The 20,465-nt window shown below is 56.2% G+C and overlaps 1 protein-coding gene across 1 annotated transcript in view; it reads left to right on the top strand.

Annotated features, from left to right (window-relative positions):
* The first annotated feature begins 261 nt into the window (after positions 1 to 261).
* Positions 262 to 20,465, top strand: part of NTSR1 (neurotensin receptor 1) — a 47,437-nt gene continuing 27,233 nt past the window's right edge. The window contains exon 1 of the mRNA XM_029221849.1: positions 262 to 975. Coding sequence (XP_029077682.1) covers positions 262 to 975 — 714 coding nt within the window. The remainder of the gene's footprint in view (positions 976 to 20,465) is intronic.

Below are 20,465 nucleotides of genomic sequence, written 5' to 3'. Positions count from 1 at the left end.
CCAGCCAGCCAGGCGCCCTCAGCTGGAGCCGGCGCTGCCGCCCCGGGGCCCGAGGAACCGTGGGCTCTGGTATTCGGAGGAAGCCGGGAAAGCGCGCAGCGCCCGGTGAGTGCAAGCCCCGAGCGCTCTAGGCTGGCACGGACCAGGGGTCGGCGCTTCCCTGCTGGACGGCGCGCCCCCTCTGCCTTTCACGCCCACCCCTCGGGCTCCCTCTGCTCTGTCCCTGCCTGAGACGCGCCCACCCCGCCCGGCGCGCGGGACATGCACCTCAACAGCTCGGCGCCCGGCCCACGGGTCTCCCAGGCTGGAGACCCCTTCTTGCTACCGCCATCGGGGCTGGAGGCGGCGCTCCTGGCCCTGGGCTTCGGCAACGGCTCCGGCAACCTGTCAGAGCCCGTCCCAGCAGCGCCCAGCAGCGACCTGGACGTGAACACGGACATTTACTCCAAGGTGCTGGTGACCATCGTGTACCTGGCGCTCTTTGTGGTGGGCACGGTGGGCAACTCTGTGACGGCGTTCACGCTGGCGCGCAAGAAGTCCCTGCAGAACCTGCAGAGCACGGTGCACTACCACCTGGGCAGCCTGGCGCTGTCTGACCTGCTCATCCTCCTGCTGGCCATGCCCGTGGAGCTGTACAACTTCATCTGGGTGCACCACCCCTGGGCCTTCGGCGATGCTGTGTGCCGCGGCTACTACTTCCTGCGCGACGCCTGCACCTATGCCACGGCCCTCAACGTGGCCAGCCTGAGTGTGGAACGCTACCTGGCCATCTGCCACCCCTTCAAAGCCAAGACCCTCATGTCCCGCAGCCGCACCAAGAAGTTCATCAGTGCTATCTGGCTGGCCTCTGGCCTGCTGGCCGTGCCCATGCTCTTCACCATGGGCCAGCAGAACCGCAGCGCCGACGGCCAGCACCCCGGTGGCCTGGTGTGCACGCCCATCGTGGGCACCGCCAAGGTCAAGATTGTCATCCAGGTGAGCAGCCTCTTTAGGGGAGCAGGAGTCGGAGGGCACCAGGCCAGGGTCTCCCCTGGGGGCAAGGGTCCAAGGCACACCCTCAGGGAAGCCACAGCACGTCTCTTTCCCTCACCCCAACAGTAATTTCTGGTCTGTGTACCCTCTGGGTACAGGAAGTTGGAGAAGTGTCCCAAAGGAAGTTTACTCCTGGGAAGCTGGGAAGGGGTGGGGGGGGTGCGGCAGGAGGGGTGGGGCTTGAGAGCAGCCTGACCCCCACTTCTTCCCACCTTTCGCTCCAGGGCTGCCAGGTCTCAGCCCCCCTTATCTCATCCCCTCCTTCCATCAAAGGGGGCTGGAACCCTAGATCAGTGACCTCTCTAGGGGAGGGGCGTCCGTGGATGGGCCTCAGCTGTCTCCATGTTCCCTGAGATGTAGGGTAAACGTGTGTGTGCTGGTGCCGGCCTCTTTCGGGAGAGAGTCCCTTCCATCAGCTTCTCAAAAGGCCCTGTGGTCCGTCTCCTCTGTAGCAGAACCGCCCCCGCCAGGACTGCTCCCCCTGTGCCTCCTGGCCTGATGCTGTCTTGGGCCAGTTCCTTAATTTAGCCTCAGTTTTCCCATCTGTGAAATGGGGCAATCACAGCCCCCACCTCTGAAGGTGGAAATTCAAGGGAGAAGGTGTGGGAAGTGCTTGTTTGGCTCCTGGCCTGTAGAAGCTCTCGGAAGCACTCTTACTGGTGGTGGTGGTGTCGACGCTGTTTCTATTGGAAAATCCTAAGGTACTAGGTGTGGTGGCAGGCGGGGGGCCCACGTAAGGTGGATAACACTGGAGCCGGGTGACCAATGGTCCTCTGAGGGTCTGGGCGAAGTGCGCGGGAACCCAGGGGCCAGCCCTCCCCGGGGAATTGGCTTGGACGAGGCGGCCTGGCCAGGAAGGGGTATTCCGACCCTGGGGAGAGGCTTCTCAGGCAGAGACATTCCAGGCAGGGCCCTGAAATGGAAGGAGGAGGGCGTCCATGGGAGCAAGTCCTGGCAGAGACACCGCTTTCAACGGCATCGTGGCCTGAGAATGTGGGTAGCCATGAAGGCGGGTGGGGGGGCGTCCTCCATCTCAGGGTGGGATGGGAAAGGAGGAGCTGGGCTGAGTGGAGGTGGGGTGGGCGCTCTGGGCTGTCCTGTCTGGCTGTCGTTTCATGCCTGAGCCATCCGCAGCTTCCCAGCAGAATTGATGTTGTTGCCTCTGAGTATGACGGGTGTGGCAGGGTAGGAGAGCTGGCGTGCTGGGGGGCAAGAGATGCCGTCTGCATGTCCATCCCTGGGCTGCGGCTGACCCTCCACAAGCCACCACCAAGATGGAGCCGGTGGGCAGAATTAAGCTTCGGGCCCCCCGTCGCCTGTGCGGAAGACGTGTGGCTCCGGGTGTCCCTGCATGGAGCGGCCCCGGAAGCCACGTGTGGCGGGGGGATGAGTCAGAGGCCGCTGCCTCTCTACTGATGCCTCTCCTGTGCCAGAAACAGTGGCAAGCAGGGCGTATACAGTGAACAGTGGGAATGACCTTCCGGCTTCCTTTGAGGTCTCGATGGGCTGTGCCCAGGGTTGGGGGGTTGGGGGACAGCAGCCATGACACCTGCCTATGGACGTGTCAGGCTCAGGTCAGCAGCTCGGGGTCAGCAGTGCCCACTGCCCTCCAAGGGGATGCTCCCTTCAGACCCCTGCCCGCTCTGGCCCCTGTGGCTCAGCCAGGAGCAGCCGGCATTCGGATCATCCAGAAAAAACAACAGCAGCAGAGGGAGCACGGCCTCCCCCTAAAGCACCCTCACTCTCTCTTGGTCATGGAACCAGACACCTCAGTGACATGGCCTCGCCTCCCAAAGGGCCACTCCCAGGAATCCTTTTGGTCAGAGGCTGTGATGCTGATGTGGGCCGGGGCGTGTCCTGCTCATTCGTCCACTAGACAGGTGTCTGTTGAGCACGCGCTGCGGAAGGACCGCTCTTGTGCCCGCAGCTGTAGCACTGCCGAGAGTTTACTCAATACTTGCTGGCCTCCTGGCGCCCTCAGAGATCAGAGTTTCCATTTTTTTTTAAAGGCCTTGGCCATGTGCTTGGGAGAGACTGACGGGCCGGTTGTAAAGGTGCCCTTCCCTCTGATGCTGACGGCTCCCGTGAGGCTCTTTGGGCTCCTGCACGCGGGCTGCTTCCTGTACCTGAAAGAACGTTCCTCACGGGGGAGCTCAGCCCTGGCGCTGCTCCCCGCTGCGTCTCTTCTGCACCGCCATCCGCCATCCCGGGAGAGGTTTCCCCGGGGGATTTTACGTTCCCCACACGGGCTTCTGGGCCACCTGGCAGATCTGGGCCAACGTCCACAGTTTTTAAACCGTGACATCTGTCCAAAGAGGGGCTGGGTGCCTGCCTCCGTGCATCTGCCTCTCATGGACCACGTTTGGACGTGTGGCGATGTTGGCCAATCAAATGACCCTACTTTCCAAAACGGGGGCCCCTCCCAGCCCAACTGTATCCCACAAGGCCTGTCAGCCCTCCACACCTGTGAGCTTCCATCCTGGACACTTGCAAACAGAAGTCGTGTTTAGAAACGAGGTGGTTCAGTGATTAGATTTCTGAGCCGCTTGGAATTGTCATTGCTGGCCACAGCTGGGCATTTTCTGGGCGTGTAGCCGGGGGCTGGGGGTGGACAGGGGGCAAGAGGAGCTTACGGTGAGGACAGGGCCTTGCAGGCCAGCGAAGGCCCCAGGCCCTGGGCCTCAGGTCAATGGGGGAGTCTGGGAGGAGGAGGCCTCAGGGCCTGCCACGTTGCCCGAGGACGGTCCGGCCCCTCCCTGGACCCCAGAGGGAACTGGATTCAATCCTGCTAAACAGACTGCTGGGCCCAGGGCCGACTTCTGCAGTGGAAGACAGCACGTGCCAGGGATTGTGGGGTCTCCCTGTTGGGAAGCGCTGTCCCTGCTCACTCAGGCATCTCCCAGGGCAGGCAGTGGTCCCCACACAGGTGGGCTGACCCTGGTCGTGTCTGGTCCACTGCGTTTCAGGCCTTGCCTCGTGCTCTGACCTCAGCGTGATGAGGTCCTGCCATCACAGGCTCTGTGTCGCAGCTGCGGGTCTGGTGGGGCCCGTGTCCATCCATCCTGTGAGAGTGTACTGGGCACTGACCGGGCAGCTGGCCGGGAGGGCAGCGACCCGAGGAGGCCTTAGTGGCAGAGGCCTGGGGGCTGAGCGTGTGCTCGACTGTGGTCGCTCACGCCCTCCTGTCCCCGTCACTGGCTGTCTCCAGAGCTCAGTTACTAGAAGGGGATCCTTTCCCTCCAAAGTACAGAGTCATCTGTGCCTCTGGGGGGGGGGCAGGATCTGGCGGGCCACACCTGCAGTGGGTGGGCACGTGAGCTCAGAGTCCAGACCTTGGGCCACAGCCAGAGACGCCCCAGGAATAGGGTCACCTCCAGCTGTCGATGCTGATGGGCACCTGCAGGCAGAGCGCCCAGCGCCCTGGTCCAGAATTTATGCTTAATACTGCCCAGTGGAGCTTAGAGCCCCGTAGTGGTTAGTGCCCAGTGGTGGTTAGCACCCAGTGGTGATGAGTGCCCAGTGGTGGCCTCGTGCAGTCACCAGCAAGTGTCCTTGGGGCAGCGTTATCCCCCCCGCTGCGTAAATCCGGTCCTCGTGAGGCTCAGCCGGGGGGTAGATGTCCTCCTCCTGGGAGCACAATGCCCTGTGAGGGCCGACAGAGGACCCCCAGGAGGCTCCCAGGTCACAGCGGCCCCTTTGCACGTGGCCGCGCCCCGGGAAGGGTGAATTAGTGACCACAGGGCATCTGCACCCCCACCCAGCGAGGCCGCCCTAAGGCAGCCTCTCCTGGCATCACCGGCAGGAGCCCACCAGGCCTGCGTCGGCGCGGCTGAGCTCTCGGTCGTCACTTCGTGGTTGCCGTCTTCCAGGCCCCGTGGCCCCAACAGCAGCTGCGCGGGGGGGGGGCGGGGGGGCCCGGGAGCGCGGCCTCCCCATCTGCCTCCACGTTCAGTGCCGCCGGCAGCAGCGCTCCTCGCTGGGCTCGGGCCCGGCTGCAGCAGGGGGGCTGGCCCTGGGCGGGGCTCGTGCAGGGGCGGCTCGTGTCTGTGGGCGCATGGACCCGGCGGTGTCCTGAGCGCCAAGGCCATTAAAGTCTGACGTGATTCCGCGGAGGCAGAGGCAGCCGAGACCCGTCTCCACAAAGTGGAAGAAAATTGGTTCCAGTAAAATCAGGGCATCGATCATTTTCTCTGTTTCTGTCCTGTGCCACCAGCTGCGCCCGGTGCCCTCCTCCCCCATCCATCCACCTGTTGGCGCCCCATTCGTGGATCCGCTGCTGCTTCCCCTGTAGCCGACTCGGCCTCTGACGCTGCTACTCATGGCTGAAGTTTGGCGAGTCACAGGCCCCCGAGAGTCACGTTATATTGGGGAAACGGGCAGACGCCAGAGTGAGCGCCCCCAAGACGGGGGCCATCGTGGGCCTCCTGCTGTATATGCACTGAGGACACGGCACCCCTGCCCAGAAAGCGGACCCTCCACGTATCCCTTTGTCGCCGAAATTGAGAGATGTTCTAGAAGCAGCTGCCCTGTGCTCACAAGGTGCCCAGATCATGAAAGCCCAAGACAGGCCAAGGGGCTATTCTATATTAAAGGGGATTAAAGACACAGCCCCTGAGCACAAGGCATGGTTTCCCATCAGACCCTGGTCCAGAAAGGATGTTGCTGAGACAGTGGCTGGATGAGGTCCATGGTTCGCTCGTGTGTTGTACTGACGTGCGACGGGACTCCTCGATCTGGCAAAATCCTGCTGCGCTTCCGCACGAGGACAGGGTCTGTCCTGAGGCTCCGCGGCAGTGAGGAGGGCAGGGACCCCCGTGAGCGGCCGCCCCAGGGGACGCCCTGAAGCTCAGGGCTGGCAGCCCGTCCCCCGCGTCTGGAGTCTCAGCCGCAGGAGGACCGGGGCTCTGGCCGTGAGCTTTGGTGCCAGTACAGGGTGCTCTCCCACGGGCAGCAGCAGGACAGTGAGGCCGGGCCAGGTGGTGCTGGAGGCCTCCGTTCCCTCCAGCAGAGGAGCAGCAAACTTCCCGTCTGGTTCTCGAGCGTCTGTTTCGAGGGGAGAGGAATCACAAGCCTTTTGTTCTTTTTTTCTGTTAGAGTGAAAGATACATAACATAAAGCTTTACCACCCATCTCCAGAGCTCTCCCATTGTTCCCCAGGGAGACTGTGTCCCCACCGGACCCCAGCTGCCCCGCCCCTCCCACCCTGACTGTCCTTCTAGGGTTTGGCTGCACCAGGCCTTCGTCGGACGGGATTTCAAGCCTTTCTTTGGTCTGTAAGATGCAGTGGTCAGGAGTGCATGCCCCGTGCCGGGGGACGGAAGCCAGCCTCAACAGGCCCCCGACTGTACGACTCCTATCACGTGACCTGGGCACAGGCGGGGGTGGTGGTGTCGGCAGTGGGTGGTGAATGTTCTGCGTCTTGCCCGTGCTGCGGGCGCATGTATCAAAACTCATGGAACTTAGATAAAGGAGTGATTTCGGTGAACGTACACCGTGTCTCCATGAGTCAGTCAGAGATGAAAGATCAGGGTCCAAGGCCTCGTCCTGTGAAGGCTGTTTGGGTGCCGGGTCCTCCCTCGGGGGTGGGGTGCCTTTGGGCAGGAAAGAACCAAAGGGTCCTAGGAACATTCCTGGGGAGCTCGAAGGCCCCAGGCAGCCGCTCGCCCTGCGCCCACTTCATCACCGCCAGGAACCAGGCAGGTGCTCGGCACCTGGGGGTGGGGGGGAGCGGTGGTGCCAAGCTGTGGCGGCTGCCTGGTCCCCAAGACCCCCGCTCCGACCCGGCAACGCCCTGGCATCAGACCTGGCCCCTGCCGTCCCTGGTGAAAGCCTGGCCCTGAGAGGAAGGGGAAACTGAGGCCCAGAGAGGGTGGGGGCATCCAAGCCAGGCCCAGCACCGGCCCCGGGCTGCTGCTCCCGCAAGGGGCCCAGGTGGAGCCACCCACCTGCTGCGATCCCTGCCCCCTTTGGGGACTTCACACACGTGCACCTGTGGGGGCAGCTTCATGCCCCGGGGCTGGTGCAGGAGGGGGAGGGTGGCCAGGCCAGTGCACCCAAGAGCTCAGAAAGGGGCCCTTTGGGGCTTCTCGCCTATGGCAGCCCAGGACCCGAGGTCAGATCCCAGCTTCTCCGCGGGCCAGCTGCAGGGCCTGGGCAAGCGATGTGACCGTCTGTGCCTCAGCTTCCTCACCTGCCGGCTGGTCCAGGAGCCGAGGAAGGGCTCAGGGGCCCGCACACAACAAAACGCGGCGTCAGGAGAGACGGGCCCTCTGATTCGCCGTTTTAGGGTAACAAGAGCCCGTCTCCTCCCTAGAAAGCTCTGCGTGCCGGAGCTGGGAGCTGATCCTGTGGTCCGTGCTCATTCCCGCTCTGGGGGTCTGCATGCACGCGTCGGGCCCTACAGGAAGCCCCTGGGTCTGGCATTGTTCCCATACCTGTAGGCTCAGGGGCCACCGCCAGCATCCGTCCAGCTCCTCCGAGAAGCATTCACTGCCTGAGGGCCTGAGCCAGGTCTCCGCAGCACCACGTGCACGAAGAATCCCCTTCTGTCACTTGTGATGACAGCCGCCTCCCTCACCCCCTTCCACTCCTACTCAATGAGCATCGTGTGTGAGGCACCACGGGTCCCGCAGGGAGCAAAACTCGCAAAGGTTTCCACCCCGTGAAGTACACATCCCGGCGGAGAAGACAGACAATTAGCAAAATAAATAATGGTAGATACAAATGGTAGATAGTAAGGAGGGCAGCAGAGAAAAGGTGAACAGGAGAGGCCTCACAGCGGCAGGTAAGGGCAGGTGTGACAGCATCTGGGGAGGAAGGTTCCAGGAGAGGGAGCAACAGGTACAGGACTGTGGCCGCCGGCACCTGCCGCGGCGACGTGGCCAAGCAGGCGAGCCCAGGGCAGGACCAGACGTAACAGGTGATCACGTAGAGCACGCAGTGTCCCTTATCCGGGAAAAATGGGCCCCACGGGAGACTCTGAGCAAGGAGCCATGTGACATACCTTTCAGGGGACCATTCTGTCTGCCTTGTTGAGAACTCAGCGGGGGTCAGGGAGGACGGTTAGGAAGCTGCTGTGGCGTTCTGAGTGCGTGATCACCAAGACCCGGCTGGTTACGGGGAAGGTGGAAAAATGATAAGATACCAGATCCAGGCTTTTCTGTTTTCTTAGGTTTAAGTTTACATCCAGTAACAATCATTTTCCTTTTGTTTACATCTATGCGTTTTGACAAATACATAGGGCCCTGTAACCACCACCACCAAAGATAGAGCCCGGTCCTGTCGCCCGTGGAGTCTCTGCACACCCCCATCCCCTCACCCCCCCCGCCCCCCCCCTCCGACGGCCTTGGGCCTGACTCCGACGCCAGGTACATGGAACCTCTGAGTCTGGCTTCCTTTGATTACGTAATGCCTTAAGATTCATCCGTGTTGTCACCTGTGTCAATAGCATGGAGTATGATTCCATCGTACAGATGTTCCACCGTTTGTTCACCCATTCACTGGTCGAAAGGCATTTGGGTCGTTTCCAGTTTTGAGCAGTTATGAATAAAGCCGCTGCAAATATTCACGTACAGGACAGTGTGTGAACACATGCTTTCATTTCTCTCGAGTTAACACTTAGGAGGCAGATTTCTGGGTCATACGAGAAGTGTATCTAACTTTATAGGAAATTACCAGACCTTTCCAAAAGTGGATTTGCCATTTCGAATGTCCCCCAGCAACGTGGAAAGACAGTTCTCTGCATCCCGGCCAGCACCTGGTATCGTCAGTGTCTGGTTTGGTTTCTTTGTTTTCATTTATCCATTCCAGTAGGAGTGTAGTGGTATCTTGTTGAGGTTTTAATTTGCATTTCCTTAATGGCTCATGACATTAAGTATCTTTTCAGGTGCTTACTTGAAATCTGTATATCTCCTTTGGCGAAGTGTCTGTTCCCGTTGTTTGCCTATTTTTAAAATCGGGTTGTTTTCTTATTGTTGACTTTTGAGAGTTTTTAAAATATATTCTGCATCTAAGTCCTTTGCCAGATATGTGATTTGCAAATATTTTCTCCCCTTCTGTGGCTTATCTTTGTATTTGCTAACATTGCATGTCACAGAGCAAAAAGTAGGAATGTTGACAAAACCCAACTTACCAAAAAATTTCATGGATCATGCTTTTGGTATTGTACCTAATCCAAGGTCACTAAGTTTTTTTCTCTCTTCTCTTCTGGAATCTTTATAGTTCTATGTTTTATACTTAAGTTTATGATCCATTCTGAGTTAATTTTTCTATAGGGTATGAGATGTAGGTACCTTATTTGCATACACATATCCATGACCAATACCGCTTGTGAAGAGATGATCTTTTCTCCTTTGGAGTTTTTTTGCACCTTAATTAAAAAATTAAAAAATTCTATCCAGACTGTCATCTGTTCCTTTAATCTATGTGTCTGTACTGTCCCCAGCCCCACGGTCTTGACCACTGTAGCTTTATAGGAAGTCTTTCAAGTAGCACGAGTCCTCCAGCTTTGTTCTTTTCCAAAATTGTTTTGGCCACTCTAGTTCCTTTGCTCTCTACATAAATTTTAGAATCAGATCTTCAGTATCTACAAAAAAGCCTGCAGGGATTTTGACTGGGATTGTGTTAATCTGTAGATCATGTGGGGAGACTTGACATCCTAACACTGAACCTCTTCCAATGCATGATTATACCACATCTCTCCATGTATTTAGGTCTTCTTTGATTTTTTCAACAGTAGTAGTTTTCAGCACAGAGATCCTACACATATTTTGTTACATTTGTATCTAAATATTTATGTTTTGGGTATTATTATATATGTACTTAAAATTTTTTTCTATTTCCAATTTTTCATGGCCGGTATATATAAATGTGATTGATTTTTAGTTATTGACGTTGTATCTTGCAACCGTGATAATAATAATAATAATTAATAATAATAATAACTTATTAATTCTAGAAATTCCTTTGTAGGTTCCCTGGGATTTTCTATGTAGACAGTGATGTTGTCTGTGAATAGAGAAGGTTTCATTTCATCCCTTCCAATTCTTTAATTTCCTTTTCTTGCCTTGTTACCGGGCTTAGAGAGAAAGTCTTTAGTGTTTACAATTAAGGATGAGGGTTTTAGTTTAAGCCTTTAGGAGATGTTTTTTATCAGGTGAAGAAAGTTCCCTTCTATGCCTTGTTTGCTAAGAGTTTTTATCATGAATGGACGCTGAATTTTGTCCAGTGCTTTTTCTGCATCTGTTGGTATGATCGCATGGCTTTTCTTCATTAGTCAGCTAATATGGTGAATGATATTAATTTTTTATTGTGGTAAAATATACATAACATAAAATTTACCATTTTCAGATGCACAGTTCAGTGACATTAAGTACATTCACATTGTTGTTCAATCATCACCATTATCCATCTCCAGAATTTTCTTCATCTTCCCAAACAGAAACCCTTTAAACAACTGCTCCCCATTCACCCATCCTCCAGCCCCTGGAAACTACCACTTTCCTTTCCGTCCCGGTGAATTTGAGTATACTAGGTACCTCATTTCGGTGGAAAACATTGATTAATTTAATGTTGAACCAGTCTCACAGTCCTAGGACAAACTCCACTTGGTCATGTATTATCCTTTTTATATGTTGCAGGATTTGACTTGCTAATATTTTATTGAGAGTTTTGGGTCTATGTTCATGAGAGATATTGGTCTATAATTTTTCTTTTCTTGTAATGTCTTTATCTGGTTTTGGTATCAAGATAATTCTGGCCTCATGAAATGAGTTGGAAAGTGTTGGCACCTCTTCTGTTTTCTGAAAGAGAGTGAGTGGAATTGGTATTATTTCTTCTTTAAAGGTTTGGTAGACTACTCCAGTGAAACCATCTGGGCCTGAAGTTTTGTGGGAACGTTTCTAATTCAGTTCCTTTAATCAGGATGTTCAGGTTATGTATTTATTCCTGAGTAAGTTTTGGCAACTTGTATCTTTCAAGGAATCGGTCCATTTTAACTAAGTTGGCATAGGGTCGTTTGTAGTATTCATTTATCATCCTTGTGATGTCTGTGGGGTCTGTGATGATATCTCCTTTTTCATTCCTAGTATTGGTAATCTGTGTCTTCTCTCTTTTTTCCTTGGTCAGAGTATGGCTAGGAGTTTATCAATATTATTGTTCTTTGTAAAGAACAAGCTATTGATTGCATTGATTTTTTAAATTGTCTTTCTGCTCCTATCTGCATTTCATTTCTCTGCTTGCTTTGGGTTGAATTTGTCCTTATTTTCCTAGATTTCTTAAGGTGGAAGCTTAGACAGTTAATTCAAGAACTAGGATTTCTTTCAATTATTTTTTTTCAATTCTTTTATAATATAAACATGTAATGCTAAAAACTTGCTCCTAAATACTGCTTTAGTAGCATCTCAAAACCCTTGAAATGCTGTCTTCTAATTCAGCTCAAAATATTTTCTTATTTCTCTTTAGAAAGAGCTTCCTTTTTAGAAGCGTGTTGTTTAACTTCCAAATGTTTGGCGATTTTCCAGCTAACATGTTGTTATTGATTTCTCATTTAATTCCATATGTTCAGAGAACATACTTGCATGATATCAGTTCTTTAATGGTGTTCATGTTTGCACTGTGGTCCCAGATAATGGTCTGTGTTGGTGGGTGATACATGCACACTTGCAGAATATGTATTCTGCTATTGTTGGGTGTATTATTCCATAAGGGTCAGTGTGGTTGATAATGTTGTATTATTTAGTTCTAAAGTTTCCATCGGTCCTTTTAACATGGTTTCTTTTTCTTGTTTAAGAACTTTAATCTTTTCAGTCATTTCAGGAGGGTTGCCTTTACCTCAAGGAGCATGACTGTGATACCTTCTGTCAAGTCTTTGGTAATCCCATCATCTGAGTCTTCTCGAGGGTGGCATGTATGAATTGTCTTTTCCTTGAGAGTTAACCATATTTCTCCGGTTCTTTCAATGTCAAGTGATTTTGGATCACTTCCCAAACATTTTCAATACTGTTGTGGTATTTGGGGTTATGTTAAAATCCTCTGGAGAAGGTTGATGTTTTGCGTTGATTCTTTTCTTTTAGCCATCAGCCCAGTTAGAACTGAAGTTGTGTCTTACTCTCTGTTGGTGGTGGGTCCAATGTCAGTTCCGTGTCCCGGTTCTTGACTGTGCTATATGTGCACCATTCGGGGTGTAGTCTTAGATCTTGGAGGTGGTTTATATCACAGTTCAGGTTTCGGAAGCTCTGCTCTGGTTCTTTGGGTGTGTCCGTGCGTGTGCAGGTCGATGGTAACCCCAGGATTGGGGTCAGTTAATGCACAGAATTAGGGGGTCCCCTTTTCCAGCTCTCATCGGCTGAGATTTCCTCCCCACATGCTCCACTTCCTTAATCCTCAGGCTGGGAAGCCAGAGTATCCGGTTTAGGTCCTCTACTGACTTTTTTTTTTGCGGTACGCGGGCCTCTCACTGTTGTGGCCTCTCCCGTTGCGGAGCACAGGCTCCGGACGCGCAGGCTCAGCAGCCATGGCTCACGGGCCCAGCCGCTCCGCAGTATGTGGGATCTTCCCGGACCGGGGCACGAACCCACATCCCCTGCATCGGCAGGCGGAGTCCCAACCACTGCGCCACCAGGGAAGCCCTCTACTGACTTTCTGAGGTCTACCTCTCTGAATCTGTTCTTGTAATGGCTGCTCTCGGGCTATCAACACGCACCCTTAAGTTATCAAAGTTTGGTGAGCGTTCATATCGTACCCCTTCACACCTGACACTTCTCACGCTCACTGTTCACCCGGAGGTCTGTTTTCATGGACTTCCTTTTTTCTTATTAGTGGGTCACGTTGTCTGATTTCTTTGCATACCTAGTAATTTTTTACTTACACTGGACATTGTAGATGCCACACTGAAGACTCTGGATTCTGCTTTCTTCCTTTGAAGAGTGTTGGCTCTTGTTTTAGCAGGCCGTTCAGTTGCAGACTGATTATCGTGAACTTGTGGAGGCTTGGCTTACACCTCATTAGTGCAGCTCTGGGGAAAGCCCAGCCCTCCTATCCTGGGAGGATTCAAGTCTGGGCTCAGTCTCTACTGGTGATATTGTCCTTTGCTTTTAGGCTTAGTTAGGGTGGGTCTAGACTTGGCCTTCCTCTAGGGCATGGTCCTTACTACTGAGGTGTGGACTTGCTGGCATCTGAGCAGGATACTCGGTGCGTTAGGGAGGGCACTCCTCTCCCCTCCAGCTCTGCCAGAATGCCAGCCGCCCTCCCATAAGCCCTTCAAGGTTTCAGTCTGTGCACACACCCCAGCCAGCCCAGACCCATAGGAAGGCCCCCCACAGGCTTCCGAGGAGCCTACCATGGGCATGCGTGTCCCCCTCTTCAGCGGATTGAAGCCCCTCCTGCAGCCCCAAGCTCCGGTTTCCACCTCCTCAGCTGGAGTAGCCATGCTCCGCCCAGACCCCAGCTCCTAAAGCCACAACCAGAAAAGTGTCCCCAGGAAGAGAACTGGGTGACAGTGGGGCCCACCTTGTGATTTCCCTGCTCTCAGGGGCCACAGCCGTGCCCTGTGGCTTGTCCTGTGTCTGAAAACAGTTGCCTGATAAATTGCGTACAATTGTACAGTTTATGACAGGAGAGCTTGTGCAGTACCCCGCGTGGGAGTCATCTGTGGATTTTAAACACTGCCTGCTTTCAAAAATAGCCGAGGCAGCTCATATGATAAAAGACCTGGTTCAAAGGGATTATTAAAATAATGTTGCGAAAGAATACGTAAAAAGAAACACCGTTACCCTAGAAGCATAAAGTTGAAGACAGCCACTGCATTTGAGTAAATCTTGTACTGAGGCTTGTGAAAAGGTGCAACATTATTTGGACTTAAACATTTTTAGCTCTTTGTCTGTTAAAAGGTGGATTTATTGTAAATTTCAGTAACTCTCTGGACATATTTAAAGGTTAAGAGCATTCTTCAGTGAGTAATTCAAAAAGGATTCCTCTGTTTAAAAAAACACACCACTTCCAACCTCCTGAAGTTCAGAGAATCCTGGGGTTGTTTGGGAATCATCCCTGTTTAGGAGTTATGAAGTTGTGACTGCTCACAGCAGGCCGTGGGATACTCTGGTCCAGAGCATAACTTCCCAGTTGTTTGGCAGGACCCCAAACCTCCAGCTCCTGAGGGTCAGGAGGGAGTGAAAGTACATCTGGGTCGTGTCACTTGGGAGCCCCGTCTGTAGAGCCATCCAGGACATGCTGGTCCGGAGCCAAAATCAAAGACTCACTCATTTGTGAACCGGTCCCTTTTGGGCTCTGTGCCCGACAGGATGTGCATGGTAAGAAGCACTGTGCAGGGTCACTATTTATTGCCCGGGCATGGGGGAGAAGCAGTTACATCTGTGCTGACCTGTCTCCCGGGCGCTCCTGATCTGGGCTCACCGGCCGCTTCCATTGCTGCCAGCCCCTCCTGGGGACCCTTCAGAAGAAGGTGCACCGGGTGGGGGCACGGATCTCTCCATCCCAGGGACCCTGTTGGACCCGTAGTCTGGAGACCCCACTCTGGACTGTCCTCAGTGTGGGGAGCCCCGTGACATCACCCCTTTGTTCTCCCCACCCCAGGGATGGGCCTGGGGGAGGCAGGGCCAAGCTGTGGCAAAGCACCCTCCGGTGGTCTCCCACTGGTCTGCCCGTCTCCCGGGGACAGCCGGTCAGGAGCACAGGCACCAGCGTCCAGGGCAGGAGGCAGGACGGAGAACCCCACGAGCAAGGGGTCAGGCAGCTGAGTCGTGGCGGGTCCTGTGCCAACGCCTGCGGCGATGCCCACGTGGCTTTTGCAGGAGGCAGGACGGAGAGCGGCCGGCCCGAAGGCCCCTCTGTCCCCACAGGCTGGCACGACGCCTGGGCACCAGATTCCGCCCAGCGCCAAGGCTCATTCTGCTGAGGTGGACCTAAGCCCCAGCCGGGGACATCTGCTCTGCCGGGGGCTGCACGGGGTTTGAGGAGGAGGGGACATGTGAGGGCAGTGGCCGCACGCAGGCCCGGGGCTTGGGGGGCGCCGATCTCACGGGGGCCCTGAGGACAGTGGGCTCTTTGCGCGCTCAGAGGCCCAGAAGATGGGAAAAAACACCAGCCGGCCACGGCGAGCTGGCGGCGAACAGACAGCGTATCCCAGCCAAGGGAGGCTTTTCTAGAACAGCAAGGCGCCTCTGAGGCCCCCACCCTGTCAAACACGCCTGCAGACTCTCGAGGTGGATAATTGCAAGGCACTAAGACAGGGTTAACACCAGTTAAACTTCCTGCAATTCATTTTCCTGACAGCTTGTTTTAAGAGATGCCCGTCTCATGTATTAAAAATACCTACTTTAGCGTCGGATCTGGAGAGCAGCTAGAAGACGCTCAGAAAGGTTCCAGTGAAAACCACCAGGGGCGAATCTTCATGTTTTGAAACAGCTCTAACCCCAACACCTTTTGCACTTCTGTCTGTCGCGGAGACCATGGGAAACTCCTTGGTCCCGGGGGCTGGTTGTCCTGGGGCCACAGCAGCAAAGGCCAGCAACAGACCAGGCCTCTCAGAACAATAGGAATCTATTCTCGCACAGATCTGGAGGCCAGATTCCAAAATCAGGGCGTGGGCAGGGCCAGGCACCCTCCGGGGGCTCCAGGGGAGGGTCCTTCCTGCCTCTTTCAGCTTCTGGAGGCCAGGCAGCCCTGGGCTTGTGGCCGCGTCCCCCTTCCCGCCCACCCCCCGCCCCGTCTCTGCCTCAGTCTTCACGTGGCTTCTCCCCTGTGTCTGTGTCTCTCCTCTCTGGCTCTTCCTAAGGACACTTGTCATTGGATTTAGGGCCCCCCCCACTCCAGGATGACCTCATCTTGAGGTCTTTAATTGCATCCACAGAGACACTTTTTCCAAACAAGGTCACGTTCACTGGTTCTGGGGGTTAGGACTGGACCTATGTTTTGGGGGCCACCAATAGCTCCACTAGACCACACTCCAAGGGCAGAGACAGAATGCGGGACAGGGACAGCTCTTGCGGAGAGAGGGCTGGCCCCTGTGGGCTGCCTGCCCGCATCATCTCAGCCCCCGGCCAGCACGGGGCCCCTTGGTAAATGCAGGAGCAGGAGAGGGCTGAACACAGACCTCACAGGCCGCCGTTGAGAGAGCCCCGGACAGTCCCAGGACAGCCAAGACGGGGCCTTGGGTGTCTTCAGCAGAGGAGATGCCCTCTGGCCTCCCTGCGCGGACACAGCCCTGGTAGGGCTGGGGTCTGGGGGAGGAAGAGGGGCACAGGCCAGGCAGGCCGAGAACCGCCTTTCATACGTATTCTCATTTGACCCCTGTGGTGACCCTGTGAGGCTGGGACTATGGACCCATCTTACCACCCAGATGAAGAGGTGCCTCAGGCAGCATGCCAGCAGCGTCCTCCTGTCCCCTCTCCCAGATCCCTCCACCTTCTCTGTCCTGCCAGGGCCTGGACACACAGAGCCCAGCAGTCCGGATCGCTGGCCCTGCCCCAGCCAGGTGAGGCCCGTGGGAGGTGCAGGAGGAGTAGAGGGAGACGGCAGGTGAGCTCGCGGCCTGTGTTGCCCCATCTCCTCCCTGCTGTGCAGTGGGCGCCGTCTCCCACCGCGGCCGTGGGTTCCGTCACTGGCCCTCGGGCCTGGGGTGGAAAGGGCTTCCCTTGGGGAGCCTCAGGATCCTGCACTAGGCCCTGGCCAGTTGTCCTACCTGCCCAACCTTGTCAGGTAGACCCACCTGTTCACACCTTGTCAGGCAGACCCACCTGTTCACACCTTTTCGGGCAGACACACCTGTTCACACCTTGTCAGGTAGACCCACCTGTTCACTCCTTGTCAGGAGTCCCACCTCTTCACACCTTGTCAGGAGTCCCACCTCTTCACACCTTGTCAGGAGTCCCACCTGTTCACACCTTGTCAGGTAGACCCACCTGTTCACACCTTGTCAGGTACCCCTTGGCTGAAGCTCTTCACGTTGCCTACTGGAGTGTGCTGGCTGCTCCCTGCCGGGTCCTGTCCGACACCGTGATGAGCCAGACTTGAGCTCCGGTGGACTTGATGAGCACACGCGAGCCTGCTGTGGTGGGACAGGTGCCTCTGACAGCTGAGCGGATCAAATGGGGAGAACCAGCCACGGCAAGAAGGGTGTGGTGAGGTCTGGGGCTCCAGGGTCCATCTTTTCTGCTCCAAGCTTGAAACCTTTAGCAACCCTGTGGGGTCCCTGAGCCTGGGTCAGGGTCTGCAAAGGCATCTCCGAGTGGCCATGTGAAGGCCGAGGGGACGTGTGTGCAGAACAGGCCTGGGCTTCCACCTGGGCCCAGCAGGTGAGGTGGCTCTGCTGTTTGGGGCAGCCTGGGCACAGGCATGGACGCTGGGACCCCGTCAGGAGGCTGCGCTGGCCCAAGGGTGAGCCGGAAAGGGGGCGGCGGCAGTGAGGCCAGGCTGCGGGCAGTTCCCCGGCACCCTCCAGCCCAGCGCATGGGCACCCTCCCAACCCACTGGGCTCCCTGGCCTGGGCACAGGGGGGCTCCTGGTGGCTCTGCCTCAAGCCCCCAAATCCCTGCTCCGTCCCCTGGGGACCCGGTGGTTCTCAAAAGAGCAAAAGCTCCCCTCCCTGTCCTGCCCCTGACAGGGATTGAAGGGAGCTGCCAGACAGCGACCCGGGGGCTGGGGTCACCGGCAGCCCAAGGGGCAGCGCCTGGTTGACATTTATAGCATTTAGAGCTAATTCCAGCCCTTTCTGGGGGGCCTCCTGCTGAGTTTTAACGGACTCCTTCCCTGACCTTTTTAACTAACTCGCAAAAGAGATGGGACACCCCTGGGTCGACTTCCCCCCACCCTCCCAGAAACTGTGAGCTGGGGTCACGGTGCAGGAACTACAGTCGAAACCCAAGTACCAACGTGCCAGAACTCAGACAGAAACGGATCTCCAGGGAGGCTCTGGTCTCCAGGAGCCGACAGCTCAGGCCACAGCTGCCTGGGAACTCCCACTTCTATTGCCAATAAATTAAATTTGCTTTTGTTTCTCCTGCCCTGGAGAAACGACTGCTGTCAGAGCGTGGAGCCCAGGAGGGAGGGCTCTTGATGAAGGACCCCCCCAGAGGGGCTGGGGCTGCACAGGCCCCTCATGACCCCTTTCTCTGCACTCTGTGCCCCCCCCCCGGGAGACGGAGCCGGCATCCCTGGCCACCCGCATGCGGGTCCCGGGAGACTCTGACTCTCCCATGCAGTGTGGCCCCTGGAACACAGAAACGCTTCACAAATGTCAGGGGCTTTGTCAGTTTACAGACTTGGGGGTCAAGTAGTTCCATCTCCACAAATAATGGGGCGCCCACAGTGCCAAGCCGGGGTGTCTGCTTGTCCCTTTTGCCACCAAAGGAAGTGACAGATGCTGAACGATGCTCGTGAGCGTCGTGCGTCTCTGCCAGCGTTGGGTGTCACACCGGCACCTTCGGGGTTGCTTTGGAAACCAGATGCCGTGTGTGCATCCGACCCTCTGAGTCCATTCGGGAAACCGGCTCCATTAACGGGGCTGGAGGCTCAGGCGCTGGTATTTGTCAGGAGTGCCTGGCAGGATGGAGAGGGTTTTGGTGTCACCTGTGTTCATTGCTCCCAAAGGCTACAGTGCTCCTGGAGTTGCCGGAGACACCGTCTAGTGCATCGGGAAGCGTTATCTCGTGAAGCCAGGTCAGGTCACATCGAGCCCCCAACGGGAGCTCGTGCAGGCCCCCTCGGCCCAGGGTCAGACACGGGGCCTCTGTGCACACATGGCCCCACAGACTTGTCACCGTGGGCTCCTCTCTCTGCAGCTACCTCTGCCGTCTGCCCTCCCAGCACGGCTCCTGAGCCCGTGGACACAGCCCCTGAATCTCCATGTATCAGGGAGCAGCAAGGGCTGGGAGGGAGTGGGGATCACAGGGAGGTCCCAGCCCGGAGTTTACCATGAACAGGTGGGTCCAAGTGCCGGAGCGCAGCAAGGCGTGAGCAGCTTGCCTCTGCCCCTGAAAATAAGCAAAGCTGTCGCCGCCTAGGACTGTGGCTTCCTTCCCTGTGACAGGGCCCGTCAAGCAGGCAGGTGTGGAGCCGACTTCTGCGCTCCACAAGGCTGCTGGCATTCAGCACAAGTGGCTCTGGGCGTCCCTGCGGATGGCCGCTGGGCAGTGGCTCTGAGCCCCTGGCTGGCAACAAAGCGACTACAGGAGGCAGCACAGATGGGACAGCTGGGCGTGGATTTCCGCAAGGACGTGTGTCCAGGGTGGCTGGAGGAAGCACCTCCAGCCGGAAGAGATGGACCCTGGGCCAGTCGTAATCTCTAGCCGAAAGCTTTTGCGGCAGATGGCCCCTGGACCCCGGGAACCCAGGCGAACATCCGGGGCGGGCCTCGGTCTGCAGGAGCTTCCTGGGGCCAGCAGGGACCTGAGGCACTGCCCAGGGCGGGGGGCGGGGCTGCCCAAGAAGCTGCCCCGAGTTTCTTCTCAGTGCCGCCCGTCCTGCCCGGGAGTCTGAGGGGAGATGTTGTCTCAGACTGGCCAGTCTGGTTCCTGGGCGAGGGCCGGCAAAGCGGACCAGGTGACAGAGCATCTGTATCCTGTGCCCTGGGCCCCCCAGTGCTGTGACCGATGTAGGGCCAGCCCAGCTGCCAGCTCCTGGCGCTGCTCACCCCTTGTCACAGCAGACAGTGCCAGGCCCGGCACGACCGCAGGAGTGCCCAAAGCCCATGGCCTGGCCAAAACAGGGCCAGTCGGCTCTTTGCACCCCTCCTAGGGCTCCCTGTGAGGACAAGGAAGAGTGAGATTGATCTGCGAGCAGTGTCAGGCTTCCTAAAGCAAGGAGGGCTTCCTGGAGGAGGGGCCGAGGGGCTTTCAAGTCTGGGGAAGGGGGTGGTTTGCTGTCCCCAGGTTCCCTGAGCATCTGAGCTTTGGCCCGGTAGGACGGAGGCTTGGGCTCCTTGGCCCTGATGTTCTCACCTCCCCCCACCTGCTCAGCTGGGCCCCGGGTTGCCCCCTCCAGGAAGCCCTCCATCCCTCCACCCCACAACTCCCGTAGCCATCCTTGGGCTCCACTTCCTCCTTGAGGAACGTGGGCAGAGCAAGCGAGGCAGCTCTGACTCCCCAGCATCTGGCTTGGTCGGCAAGCTGCCAAGTTTCGGGGGCGCGGGTGGGAGGGGGCAGACGGACAGCTCAACGCAAGAGTGAGCAAAGCTTCCATTTGACCGAAGCTTTGCTCCTGCGAGTTTTTATGTTTGGTTCTAAGAACTGCAGAGGGCTCGTTTCGCAACATCCCCTCTGCAAAGCTGTTTCTATTTCAGTGCATTGAAGGCGTTTGTGGTTTTAATTGCCGACCAGTCCCTGGGCCTGTTTCCCTCTGGCTGGACCAGGGCTCTGCGGAAGGTAGTGTGTGCACAGTGGAAGTTTATTTCTACGTGCACGTCTTGCTCAAAAAGAGAA

Source organism: Monodon monoceros, unplaced genomic scaffold (genome assembly GCF_005190385.1).
Source record: "Monodon monoceros isolate NGI ecotype Baffin Bay Population unplaced genomic scaffold, NGI_Narwhal_1 Super_Scaffold_13, whole genome shotgun sequence".
Taxonomy (NCBI): Eukaryota; Metazoa; Chordata; class Mammalia; order Artiodactyla; family Monodontidae; genus Monodon; species Monodon monoceros.
Note: the sequence above shows the minus strand (reverse complement) of the source record. Positions and strands in the feature narration are given on the sequence as shown.